This window comes from Hyperolius riggenbachi, chromosome 1 (genome assembly GCF_040937935.1).
Source record: "Hyperolius riggenbachi isolate aHypRig1 chromosome 1, aHypRig1.pri, whole genome shotgun sequence".
Taxonomy (NCBI): Eukaryota; Metazoa; Chordata; class Amphibia; order Anura; family Hyperoliidae; genus Hyperolius; species Hyperolius riggenbachi.
The window spans coordinates 513,676,193-513,689,702 of record NC_090646.1 but is presented as its reverse complement, the minus strand read 5'-3'; the positions used below and the strand labels follow the sequence as shown (position 1 = coordinate 513,689,702).

General features: G+C 46.8%; 1 protein-coding gene across 1 annotated transcript in view; it reads left to right on the top strand.

The window, feature by feature from the left end:
• Window positions 1–1,771: 1,771 nt before the first annotated feature.
• LOC137532969 (speedy protein 1-A-like) overlaps window positions 1,772–13,510 on the top strand; it is a 65,825-nt gene continuing 54,086 nt past the window's right edge. Inside the window, exons 1-2 of the mRNA XM_068254082.1 lie at window positions 1,772–1,835; window positions 8,522–8,561. Coding sequence (XP_068110183.1) covers window positions 1,772–1,835; window positions 8,522–8,561 — 104 coding nt within the window. The remainder of the gene's footprint in view (window positions 1,836–8,521; window positions 8,562–13,510) is intronic.

Sequence of the window (13,510 nt, the reverse complement as noted above, 5' to 3'; positions counted from 1 at the left end):
TATACAGTGCTTCCCTGAACTAATTACTTTGCAGTCCCCTGGGGAGAGGGAGGGAGAGTTCACAGCGCCCTTTGGCTGTCTGCGCTCAGGGCTGCTGCACGGCCCCTAGAAATGGGTCTGGCTGGTGGTGATGCTGTGCTGGCCTGGCTGGTGGTGATGCTGTGCCGGCCTGGCTGGTGGTGATGCTGTGCCGGCCTGGCTGATGGTGATGCTGTGCCGGCCTGGCTGACGGTGATGCTGTGCCGGCCTGGCTGGTGGTGATGCTGTGCCGGCCTGGCTGGTGGTGATACTGTGCCAGCCTGGCTGGTGGCGATGCTGTGCCGGCCTGGCTGACGGTGATGCTGTGCCGGCCTGGCTGGCGGTGATGTTGAGCTGGCCTGGCTGGTGGTGATGTTGAACTGGCCTGGCTTTGCTAGGTGACTTGCTGGGGCTTGGCTGGGCTGGGCAATTTGCTGGGGGCATTTTGGGGGGCTTTGGTTGGATGTATGCTTTGCTGGGCTGGGACCAGGAGGCTTTGCTAGGCTGGGGGGTTTACTTTGCTGAGGGCTCTGCTTTGCTGGGCTGGGGCCCTGGGGCTTTGCTTGGCTGTAGATAGGTAGCTTTCCCCAGCATAGGTTAGATAGGCAGCTTCCCCCAGTATAGATTATATAGGCAGCTTCCCCCAGTGTAAATTACATAGGCAGCTTCCCCCAGAGTAGGTTAGATAGGCAGCTTCCCCCAGTATAGATTATATAGGTAGGTTCCCCCAACGTAGGTTAGATAGGTAGGTTCCCCCAGTATAGGTTAGATAGGTAGGTTCACCCAGCGTAGACTAGATAGGTAGGTTCCCCCAGAGTAGGTTAGATAGGTAGGTTCCCCCAGTGTAGGTTAGATAGGTAGGTTCCCCCAGCGTAGGTTAGATAGGTAGGTTCCCCCAGCGTAGGTTAGGTAGGTAGGTTCCCCCAGCGTAGGTTAGATAGGTAGGTTCCCCCAGTATAGGTTATATAGGTAGCTTCCCCCAGTGTAGATTAGATAGGTAGGTTCCTCCAGTATAGGTTATATGGGTAGCTTCCCCCAGTATAGATTAGATAGGTAGGTTCCCTCAGTATAGGTTAGATAGGTAGGTTCCCCCAGTATAGATTAGTTAGGTAAGTTCCCCCAGTATAGATTAGTTAGGTAGGTTCCCCCAGTATAGATTAGATAGGTAGGTTCCCTCAGTATAGGTTAGATAGGCAGCGTCCCCCAGTATAGATTAGATAGGTAGGTTCCTTCAGTATAGGTTAGAGAGGCAGCGCCCCCAGTATAAATTAGATAGGTAGGTTCCCTCGGTATAGGTTAGATAGGTAGGTTCCCTCTGTATAGGTTAGATAGGCAGCGTCCCCCACTATAGATTAGATAGGTTCCCTCAGTATAGGTTAGATAGGTAGGTTCCCTCAGTATAGATTAGATAGGTAGGTTCCCTCGGTATAGGTTAGATAGGTAGGTTCCCTCTGTATAGGTTAGATAGGCAGCGTCCCCCACTATAGATTAGATAGGTTCCCTCAGTATAGGTTAGATAGGTAGGTTCCCCCAGTATAGATTAGATAGGCAGGTTCCCCCAGCGTAGATTAGATAGGTAGGTTCCCCCAGCCCAGATTAGATAGGCAGCTTCCCCTAGTGTAAGAGGGGAGGGGGCAGTTAAAAACTCACCTGTCTTCAGATCGCCACAGGCACAGCTTTCATGTGCTTCCGACTTCCTCCCCGTGGCGTCCGTCACATTGGTAACAGCGCCCCCTGTGATGTCATCAAGACGATGGGCGCTGCGGGGAGGAAGCCGGAAGCTCACAGAAGCTGTGCCTGCGGCGATCTGAAGACAGGTGAGTTTTTAACTGCCCGCTCCCCCCCCCCCCCCCCCCTGCCGCTCCACCCAGTGCCCCCTACCTCCAGTCAATAGATCTGGGGCACCATGGCAACAGGTTCCCGGCTGGTGCCCCGGATCAAAGGCCCTAGCGACGCCCCTGGTGTATATGCATCACAACATTTCATATTATGCATAGCAAAAAGTCACATACTGGTGTGCAGAAACAAGCTGGTGTAGCGGTGGGTGCTGGGCACTAACACCTGATGGCCGTTTTGCGCATGACGTGCTTCTACGGAGCCTCCATAGAAGGGTGTCATTACCGAAACGGCCATCAGGTGTACACCAGCTTGTTTCCGCACACCAGTATGTGACTTTTTGCCATGCACAATATGAATTGTTGTGATACACTACTTGAATAAAGCAGCTATCAGCAATGCCGATTTCTCCCTCCACTCTTTGATATACTACAGACAGCTTATACAGTCAGAGCATGCTGACTTCCCTGCTGACAAACCAGGTAGCGGAGCGCTTAGGAACCAGAGTTTCATTTCTGCTCACCACCACAACTATTCCGCTCTGTTACTGCAGTGCCAACAATCTGTTCTCTTTGCATTTACTTTTACATAAACTATGGAGACACTACCTTCTTTCAGCACCAGTGCAGCAGCAGATGTCTGAACTCAAACTGTAAACATTAATGAGCAGGGTTAGAATCCCATATAGGAACCTCCTGCTGTCTGTGCCTCCATCTATGGTAACCATCCCCACTGCATTATATAATAGTCAGTGGATACATCTTTTCTACAGCAGCAGACAGCAACAAACATAACCTCCTATTTATTAATTTATTTCTCATAAGTAAGAAAACCCTATCACACTTTTATTACTGCTATGTGATCCAGACTTCATGTTAAATCCACTAGAACTACTGCAGGAAGCAGGGACTGGAATCCAGGGGAAGTTCCCAAAGGGCCGATTAGGTTTCTTTTTTACTAAGATCACGGCTGTGAATGAGCACATTTGCACATGCACAAGTATGGTCCATGCATGCCCACTAGAGGGAAGCACTCAGGCACAGAGCAAAAAAACCTGTGCATAAGCCCTTCCTTTTACTGCGCATGCATGGACCTTACTCGCACATGCCCAGTGTGGATACTGTTGTTCACAGCCATGCTCCTGGCCAGAGAATAAAGAGAGATCCAGCGGTACAGTAGTGGGCTGGGCTGGAGAGGAGTCCTGGTAGCCTTTGGACATCCCATTGGCTTTCCATTACTGAGGTAAGTATGTTACTTGTTTTGTTTTTTTTACACTCCAGGACTGCTTTAATTAGGAGTTTGTGGGATATTTATATAAATGATATGGTGGATCGGCTTTACAAAGCTGTGGAATTTGCATATTGGCACAGTAATATTGAAGGTTAGCAATTAAGTATACATACATTATATTGGTACTGGGGATAATGGGGATAATGACAGAACATATACTTGTCTGAAATAGACAATCTTTACAATATTAATTACAAGTTTTTAGCATTTATTATTACATGAATTATTAAAACACAGCATTAACCATTTTAAAATTGTTGTACTTTTCTCTCCATAAGATGCATCCCCCCCACCCACCCCTGTTATATTGCCTGAGGAAGCAGGTTTACACCTGTGAAACGCATTGCGACCCCCTTGGAGTATGCCAATAAAATTTATTTAGATTTGAACTGACAGTTTATAGTGTCTGCTTACAGAAGGTAAGTCCACCGCTGCCTCCAAAGAACTTTTAAACGGTTTACTACCTGATTTTATCCTGCTGGCGCCTCTGCTCTTTCTACATAATATTAATTGTCCACCCTTGGTGGAGGGGGATACCCCTTTTTTCCTGTCTACAGAGAGCGACTTCTTATTCCTGAGTGGGGACAGGATAATCTCCTCACCTGCCTATACAGTGGTTGCCTGGAGGTAACCCTGTCTTGTGAGTATATATATTGTACTCTTTACATATATCCATTTTTGCAGTACTTACTGCACTATATTGGGCTCTCGGTTTCCCTCCTCTCTATTCAGTAAGGAGTTTCTTGGGGAAGTCTCCTTAACACTGCTACTGCCTACTGAGTGCGCTCTAGTGGCTGCCTCGCAAGAGCTTTGAGTCCGACAGGAGAAATGCGCTATACAAATACTGCCATTATTATTATTATCTTATGGAGTGAATATTGCGTCACAGCAGCCCCCCATGCCAATATTGATCCCTCTAGTGTATGCCTTTAACCACATTCTCACTTCCAACTCACATATTCACAGCCCTAACTAAGGGCCAGTATAAAAAAATGTAAAATATGTGTCTGCAAATACATTTAAGATATATACTGTATTTGTCCCAGAGTAAAATATACTATAAATTACTACTAAAAAGTAGTCTTATTATGCCAGAATATACAGTAATATGAGTAAGCCAGTCAACAATACACCAGTAGCATAATACTTCCAAATTGTTGTCGATTGCCTTATTCGTTTTAGTCTGTAGACCACTATTCTCCTCGGCTCCGAGCCACATTAATGACTTACTACAGTATGTGTGCATTGTTCTGTTTTCTGAGTCATCCTTGTCATTGGTGGATAGAGATTTGCGTGAGTCACATTGATTACAGAGCTGAAAAGAATCATGTTGCGCTTCACGCTGTCTGCTGACTCACACAGAAAGGGCTACAGATCAGTCACAGCGTAGTAAGCAATGGGATGCACCAGAAGAGACAATTGCTGCAGTGCCAGCAGCAGTCTAGACTTTTCCACCTCATCATGCCCCATAAACAAAGTATTTATGACATCTTCCAAGAAGAGACAGCTTAACTTCTCCTTCTACACTTACCCATACACTCTTGTAAACCACCCAATAGCCTCATTAATCTGTAAATCTCACGAGACAGGGGTCTTCATTCTTGTTCTCAGCCATGAAATACAAACAAAAACAAGTCTCAGCGCAGAGGGCACTTTTCTCCTGCTGATTGTGTACATTTGGCTACCATTATGAATCGTGTTCAGGCATTTTGCCTAGAGTAGTTTGTGGACGTCATTTAATTTTCATTCTGATGTCCTAAGTAGGTCAATAAGACAAAACTTGGGCTACATTCATAGTGGTGTGTTGTCGTGCAGCGTAACGGTCGCATTGTAACAGTGAAGCTTGACGCACTGCATTCCGCAACCTATGCGATGTGTGGCATCCCAACGCACTGCATGCACAATGTGCGTGTTAACAGTAACAGTGAAGCATACTTTTTAATTGACTGTATGCTTCATTGTATGCGACCCAACATGCGGATAACGCATGGCAAAAATGTCCTATTCCGTTGTGTTCCTGATTTTATACGGAACACGATGCAATACGTAATGTGGACCTAGCCTTAAAAGCCTAATGGTAAAGGACCACTCTTGCAGAAATAAATGAATATTTAAAATACTTGTGAACCAATACTTTTGAGTACATTTCTCCCAGAATAATATGCACTATAAATTACTTTTTTCCTATGTTGCTGTTGCTTACAGTAGGCAGTAGAAATCTGAAAAATCTGACAGGTTCTGGGCTAGTCCATCTCCTCATCGTGCACACCCTGGAAAGGATTTATACAAAGATGGTGGTGAGCCTCCCTACTTGCTTGCACACTATTTTGGCAGTTGGACTGAGCAACTGCTGTTCATTAAGTGTGTTTGAAATAAAAAGTCTGAGAATCACTCATGAGGAGATGGACTAGTAAGATCTGTCAGATTTGTACAACCTGTTATAAGTGACCAGCGATCTGCAAAGCACTCTAAAAGTGGGGACCCTATGAGTTTGGTTTCACGGCAGCATTGATCGCACAAGCACTGCAAGCGGCATTTTTAGAGCAATCCAGGAGCGATCGCATTGAAGGTATGCAGGGGCATTGTTTCTGCCGGTTCCAGAAATGATGTGCAATTGGGGATCCCATGTGTGCATGGGCATGACTGTGGATTGGATCATCTGTCACAGCTGGCTGTGAATAATTTTCATTTCAAATTGTGTTGCCAGCCGTGATTTGAGGGGTGGGGGTTTATAAGCAAATCAATGTCCAATAAAAAAATAAGGAGAAAATTAGAGATAGCCCGAACTGTTCACCCGGCGAATAGTTTGCGGCGAACAAGGGGTGCACGTGTTCGCCCCCCTCAGGTGAAAACATGGGGTGTTCGATTTACCCCCTATACATTATAATCGAGCCAAACTTTGACCCCTCACCCCAGAGTCAGCAGACACATGGCAGCCAATCAGCTATCCCTTCCACCTGGCTACCTCCCACCTATCAGAAAGCCAGCACACCAGCCATTTTGCAGCCTGTGTTTGGCTTCTGTGCAAGGCAGATCAGGGAGAGCAAGCTGCTGACAGGGTGAGCGTTAGATAGGCCTGTGTTCTGTGTCCTTAGTGCAGATTATTGCTGCTACCATATTGTACTGAACAGCCAAATTGCTAAGTCATTCTTAGGGCTGGTACATTGTTTTGCTTGCTATTGTATTGCAGCAGGTCTGCTGGTCCTAGTAGTGCCCCGACCATAACCTAATAATCCTTCACCATCACTACTGGCATCTAGTACTGCCTCTGCATTAGGCCTCAGTGCAGAATCAGTGGGTTTTTTTTGGTCACTTAACTGTCAATGAACTGCCTCACCCTAAACATAGAGGCTGGAAAACAGCGATCACCTGCACTCCCGCGAACATGTGCACAAGCACGGCGGCCACTACACACCACTACACAAAGATTGTCGCCGAGAGGACTATCCTTTATGTCCTGGAGGTGTCAACTAGTCAAAACAATGATTTGCTCACTTTGCAGTTGTTTGTGGTGCGTTTAACCCTAATGCTGGACATTTTATAGCACTTTATTCCACAAATGTATGAATGTACTGTGATTTCTGCCCTTTAGAGATTAAAACACGACACGACATGCCATGGATCCCCCTCCAGCAGGCCACGGTCCAGGTGTTAGGCCCCTTGAAACAACTTCTCCATCACTTTTGTGGCCAGAAACGGTCCCTATAGGTTTTAAAATTCGCCTGCACATTGTTTTCTATGGTGGTTCGTCAGATTCGCCTGTTCGCGAACTTTTGTGGAAATTCGCGTTTGAAGTTCGCAAACCGAAAATTTGATGTTCGGGCCATCACTAGTAATATACTGTATAATTTAAAATAAAGTAAGAAAAGGTACCACTGCACACATAAAATGTAAGCCTCATCCAATACATTGCACTAATCGCTGTAAAATAAAATCTGCATCCAATAGTGTACATACTGAATTACTAAAATTGGTAAACTGGATGGATTCAAATGATTAATAAAGTATAAGAAAAAGAGCAGCACTGCACCGAGCACATATTCGGTAGCACACTAATGAAATCATGAGCTGTCAAAATATTGATGGTTTACAAACTTATGTGTAGTAAGAGAATGATGTTCAGTACTGGCCCTTTTACCCACCAGGAGCTTTCTGTAACTTTATGTAAGTATGGCAGCCACTACCCCACCAAAACATGGCTGACCGTTCTCTACTTACCAACACAAGGCCTACAGAGACCTCCCTCAATCCTCCCACAAAATGTTATGGAGTCATAGGCCCTTTTCCCACTATTAGATTTGGACATGTTGTGTTTGCATAAAAGTAGATGTGCTTGCATTCATATAATTATTATTGATTTATAAAGCGCCAAAATATTCATGGGAACATGAGAATACAGACACAGGGATACACAATATATAGAGGCTGTCGTCACATGATACAGAATTGGTAGACATAGTTATTATAGTGACAAAAATAACATAATGAACAAAATGTATAGCAATTTGTAAGACACAAAAGAGTGAGAGAACTCTGCCCTTGCAAGGTTAAAGGCTAAAGGAACAAGAAGAGGAAATGAGGTTACACTGTATTTACTAAGGAGTAGTGTCTGTCAAGAAATGCACCCTGTGTTTATTTAGAGAGTTTAGCCTCAGCCTCAGGGCCAGATTTAGGGCAAGTCCACCTAGGCCATGGCCTAGGGCACCACATGAGCAAGGGCACCAAAGCTGCAGGCTAAACTGGTGCAAGCTTGCAAATGCTGCAATGCAGGGAGATCAGGCAAGTGCCTGATCGCAGTACTCTGCTGCTAGCTGCATGTGCAGCGGCCGCCCTGCTCTCTGGGCACGTTTGCGTTGTGGCCAGCGGCTATGGATTTGGGCAGCATTGGAGACTGAAAGGAAGAGGAAGCTTCTGCACTGGAGACGAGTCGAGCGGAGAAATGAGTTACACTGATGGCTGCTGCAGTGCTAAGGTGAGCTGGCTACCTATACTGAAGGGGGTGGGAAAAGGAGGGATTAAGGGACTCATCTGGTTATCCAAACTGGAGGAAAGGGGGGAGGGGTCATCTCGCTACCTATACCGAAGGGGGGCGGCTGGTGATAGTGGCCTTGGGTGGTAAAGAGTACAAATCCGGCCCTGCGTCAGCCTGTCTAATTCCCCCTCATCTGTGTCTAATCACAAGTTGTAATTTGATCTCTCCCGTGTCACCTGCCTGCAAGTGCCAGGAGAGATAAGCTCATTTGAAAGCACAGGATGTTAACATTATATCTGCTTCCATGAAAGACACTGCACTACACTCAGATTAGATTTGTATCAGCTGCAACAAAGAAATGTTTTTCTTTAAAGGTTATTATGCTGTTTGCTGTGTATTTTTTAGAGCAGAGAGGAAGTTCTGAGTTCAGGACAGCCAAGTTCAGGTAAGGACATACAGCAGGTCCACTTTAAATCATTCCAGCGGCAGCCCGGCGGGGGAACAAACAGACTACTGGACTGGTCTGTCTACCAGGCAGCAAACAGAGTGGTGGCAGTCTAGCAGACTAGAGGGCATAGGCGGTGGCGCCCATGTGGTGTGACTGAGCACAAATCGGAAGCCGCAGCACAGTGCTGATTGCCCTTCTCTCTCTCTCTCCGTCTGTGTGGGACAAGTGTAGGTGCACCGCGCGTCATTGCGCATAGAGGAAGGAAGCCGGCTAGTGGTCATGTGACTGCTCAGTGAGTCAGCTGACGTCTCTGCATGCATCTGCGTTCCAACTTCCCAGAAACCGGCAGTGCAGCGGCAGAAGATGAGCAGAGTTTGCCCCAGAAGATGAGCATAGTTAGCAAGACATTTATTTGAGGGGGCGCTGGCTGCCCCCTCTTGCCTCTGCCTAGAGCCGGCCCTGAGGACAGGGAGCATTTCATTTAGGTACAATACTTCTTCCTTTCTTCCATTGAATAGGAGGTCCAGTTTACTTTTTGAATACATTTTTAGCAGCAAATACATTTTGTGTGGATAAAGCAATGCTGCCTATTTCTGAGACTGGGCTCACACTTAGCTCTCACTATCCTTTTATAAAGGACTAGCGACTTTAGCCCATTTAAAAACGGGCTCTAGGTCTGTTTCTTAACACCGCCACCACCAAATGTCACTGTGCATGCGCACACGCGCACCCGCCGCACACACACGGGCACACCCGCCCAAAAGTTTGCCTCAGGCGGCAAAAAGTCTAGAACCGGCCCTTATTGGAATGTGCTTATGTGCTTATAATGTGCTTATGCTTGTGTAGACCCTGATAACCAGCGCTGTGGTAATTGTTCAAATCCTTAATCTAAATAATCACTGAGATTGCCCCCCCCCCCCCATCTGACTTGGGAATAATGATCATCAGTATTGTCTAATCGCTCATTACTTCCTGCCAGACCGTCTTCTCAGATGAATCCATCACAGGACAAGTAACATCAAGATTCCAATCTGATTTCTGATAAGAGCTGGTCAGTGAAATAGATATTTCCACCTTGCATGCGAATTTAATGCAAACTATGTGTACTTGGACTTTGACCAATCAAAACATCTTAAGTACATTTGATTGTCTCAGTTCTAAACAGCAGGCAGTTTGCATGAAATTTGCATGCAAGACAAAATGATTACCATCTCACTGACCATTTCTACTCGAGATGGTGAGTGAAATGATCAAAGTTTGGAATTGATGCACGTTTAAGTGGCCATTAATGATACAATCCTATGACCAATCGATTGTTACCGGTAATCGGAAGTGATCGGTCATGCCCATTAGCGCCCAAATTCTCGCTAATCAATTTGATCAGATTAATAGAATCGATCCATTCTTCAGATAGAATCCATTGATCTGATCAGATTGGTTAGCGTGACCTTGGCCTTTAATGGGCACAACCGATTATTTCTAATCGATTACCATGGCAATAAGAAACTATTAGTTGGCTGCAGGACTGTATTGTTAACGGCCACCTTTGTGCAACTAAGAACTGGGCCTGAAAAAATAAGTTATTATACAGTATGTAATTGTTTCATTATTAACCCTTTGAGGACTGGACTTCTCTAACCACTTAGGGATCCGAGACCTTTTTTTTCGGAAAAACTGAACTGTGATCACTGAATAGAGCACGGACCACAGCGGAGCGACGTTGGAGTATATGGAACCGCGAGAGCGGTGGGACCGTGCGGCGAGAGTAGTTGAAATTACACCCTGGCTGGAATAACAGGTCATAAATGCTGTAAATTTGCATAAAATTTACATAAAACTGGCATAAACTCAAAAGGATTTGCATCTCATTGGTTATCTCTTAGGCCTGGAACCCAGGGGTGCCTCTAGCCATTTTGTCACTCCAGGCGAGAAAACCTGTGGCCCCACCCCACCCCACCTCACATAGCGCCCCCTCTTCCCCATGAAAATAATCGTAATGCGACAGCGTTTCACCAGGAAATAACTAATGCGGCAAAGTTTCACAAGAAAATAATTGTAATACGGCAGCGTTTCCTCAGAAATTACACTTCTTGTGGCAGCGTTTCACCAGAAAATACATGTAAGAAAGGGAGTCACATGGGGACAGAAGTAGACACAAGGGTCAGAAGAAGTTAAAGGAGGACAGAAGGAGGCACACAGGGGGACGTAATGAGGCACAATGGGGGGGCAGAATGAGACACAAAGGAGGACAAAAGGAAAGAGGTACACAGAGGGGCAGCGGGAGGTACAGGGGGACAGGAGAAGGCATGAGGGCCAGAAGGAGGTACAAGAGGACAGAAGGAGGGACTGAAAGAGGCCCACAGGGGGACACAATGAGTAGTGTTGGGCGAACATCTAGATGTTCGGGTTCGGGCCGAACAGGCCGAACATGGCCGCGATGTTCGGGTGTTCGACCCGAACTCCGAACATAATGGAAGTCAATGGGGACCCGAACTTTTGTGCTTTGTAAAGCCTCCTTACATGCTACATACCCCAAATTTACAGGGTATGTGCACCTTGGGAGTGGGTACAAGAGGGAAAAAAATTTAGCAAAAAGAGCTTATAGTTTTTGAGAAAATTGATTGTAAAGTTTCAAAGGAAAAATTGTCTTTTAAATGCTGAAAATGTCATGTTTCTTTGCACAGGTAACATGGTTTTTACCGCCAGGCAGTCATAAATGTAATAAAGAGAAGAGGTTCCATAAACAGGGACCGGTAACGCTAACCCAGCAGCAGCAGCAGCACACGTGATGGAACAGGAGGAGGCGCAGGAGGAGAAGGCCACGCTTTTTGAGACACAACAACCCAGGCCTTGCATGAGGACAAGAAGCGTGCGGATAGCATGCTTTTTACCGCCATGCAGTCATAAATGTAATAAAGATAAGAGGTTCAATAAACAGGGACCGGTAACGCTAACCCAGCAGCAGCAGCAGCACACGTGATGGAACAGGAGGAGGCGCAGGAGGAGAAGGCCACGCTTTTTGAGACACAACAACCCAGGCCTTGCATGAGGACAAGAAGCGTGCGGATATAGCAGCAATGCTTTTTGCCGCCATGCAGTCATAAATGTAATAAAGAGAAGAGGCTCAATAAACAGGGACCGGTAACGCTAACCCAGCAGCAGCAGCAGCACAGAGCACACGTGACGGAACAGGAGGAGGCGCAGGAGGAGAAGGCCACGCTTTGAGACACAACAACCCAGGCCTGGCATGAGGACAAGAAGCGTGCAGATAGCATGCTTTTTACCTCCATGCAGTCATAAATGTAATAAAGATAAGATGTTCAATAAACATGGACCGGTAACGCTAACCCAGCAGCAGCAGCAGCAGCACAGAGCACACATGATGGAACAGGAGGAGGCGCAGGAGGAGAAGGCTACGCTTTGAGACACAACAACCCAGGCCTTGCATGAGGACAAGAAGCGTGCGGATATAGCAATGCTTTTTGCCGCCATGCAGTCATAAATGTAATACAGATGAGAGGTTCAATAAACAGGGACCGGTAACGCTAACCCAGCAGCAGCAGCAGCACAGAGCACACGTGATGGAACAGGAGGAGGCGCAGGAGGAGAAGGCCACGCTTTTTGAGACGCAACCCAGGCCTTGCATGAGGACAAAAAGCGTGCGGATATAGCAATGCTTTTTGCCGCCATGCAGTCATAAATGTAATACAGATGAGAGGTTCCATAAACAGGGACCGGAAACGCTAACCCAGCAGCAGCAGCACACGTGATGGAACAGGAGCAGGCGCAGGAGGAGAAGGCCATGCTTTTTGAGACACAACAACCCAGGCCTTGCATGAGGACAAAAAGCGTGCGGATATAGCAGCAATGCTTTTTGCCGCCATGCAGTCATAAATGTAATACAGATGAGAGGTTCAATAAACAGGGACCGGAAACGCTAAACCATCCCAGATGTTCATTGGTCATGTTACTTGGTTGGGGTCCTGGAGTGTTGCGTAGTCATTTCCAATCCAGGATTGATTCATTTTAATTTGAGTCAGACGGTCTGCATTTTCTGTGGAGAGGCGGATACGTGAACCTTGCAGGCAACGGCATTCTTCAAGCTTCGGGTTATTTTGCTGACCACGTGCTCATGCAACTCAGGCACTGCAGAGCGCGCAAAGTGGTAGCGGCTGGGAACCACGTAACGTGGGATGGCCACTGACATCATGCCCTTGAAGCTGTTTGTCTCCACCACTCGATATGGCAGCATTTCGCAGGCCAGAAGCTTGGCTATGCTGGCTCTTACTGCCACGGCCCGGGGGTCATTTGCTGGCAATTTCCTCTTGCGCTCAAACATCTCCGAGACAGACAACTGAACCGTAGGGCTGCACAACGAAGGGCTGTTGGTTGTTGTGTTTGATGAACACTGGGAGACCTCAAGAGCACTACTCCGGAAAGTGACAGTGTCAGCGTCATCTGATTTTTTGGAATGTTTTGAACCACGCAATGGCTGGGCTACTGCTGCTGCTGAGGCGGGTCTGGTGGTGAGTCTGGTGAACCCAAGGGAGGCAGTGTTGCTGGTGGTACCCTGTCCTGCCGCGTTTGCCCACAGAGTGGGATGTTTGGATAGCATGTGGCGGCTCATGCTGGTGGTGGAGAGGTTGTTAATACTTTTCCCCCTGCTCAGGCGGGTCTTGCACACCTTGCAAATCGCCATGGTAACATCCTCAGTGCAGTCTTTAAAGAAAGCCCAGAATTTGGAGCACCTGCCTTGCTGGCGATTTCTGTTTGCGCCTCTTTTGCCTCTCACTTGAACTTCCACGCTTGTGGTGCCTGAAATTGCGCGCCGCCTACCTTGTGGCACAAGGCGAACTCGTGCAGCAGTGGGTTCTTCAACAGACTCATCTGTGCTGCTGCTACGACGGCGATGTTCTCGTTCACAAACAAAATCTGGGTCTATGTCC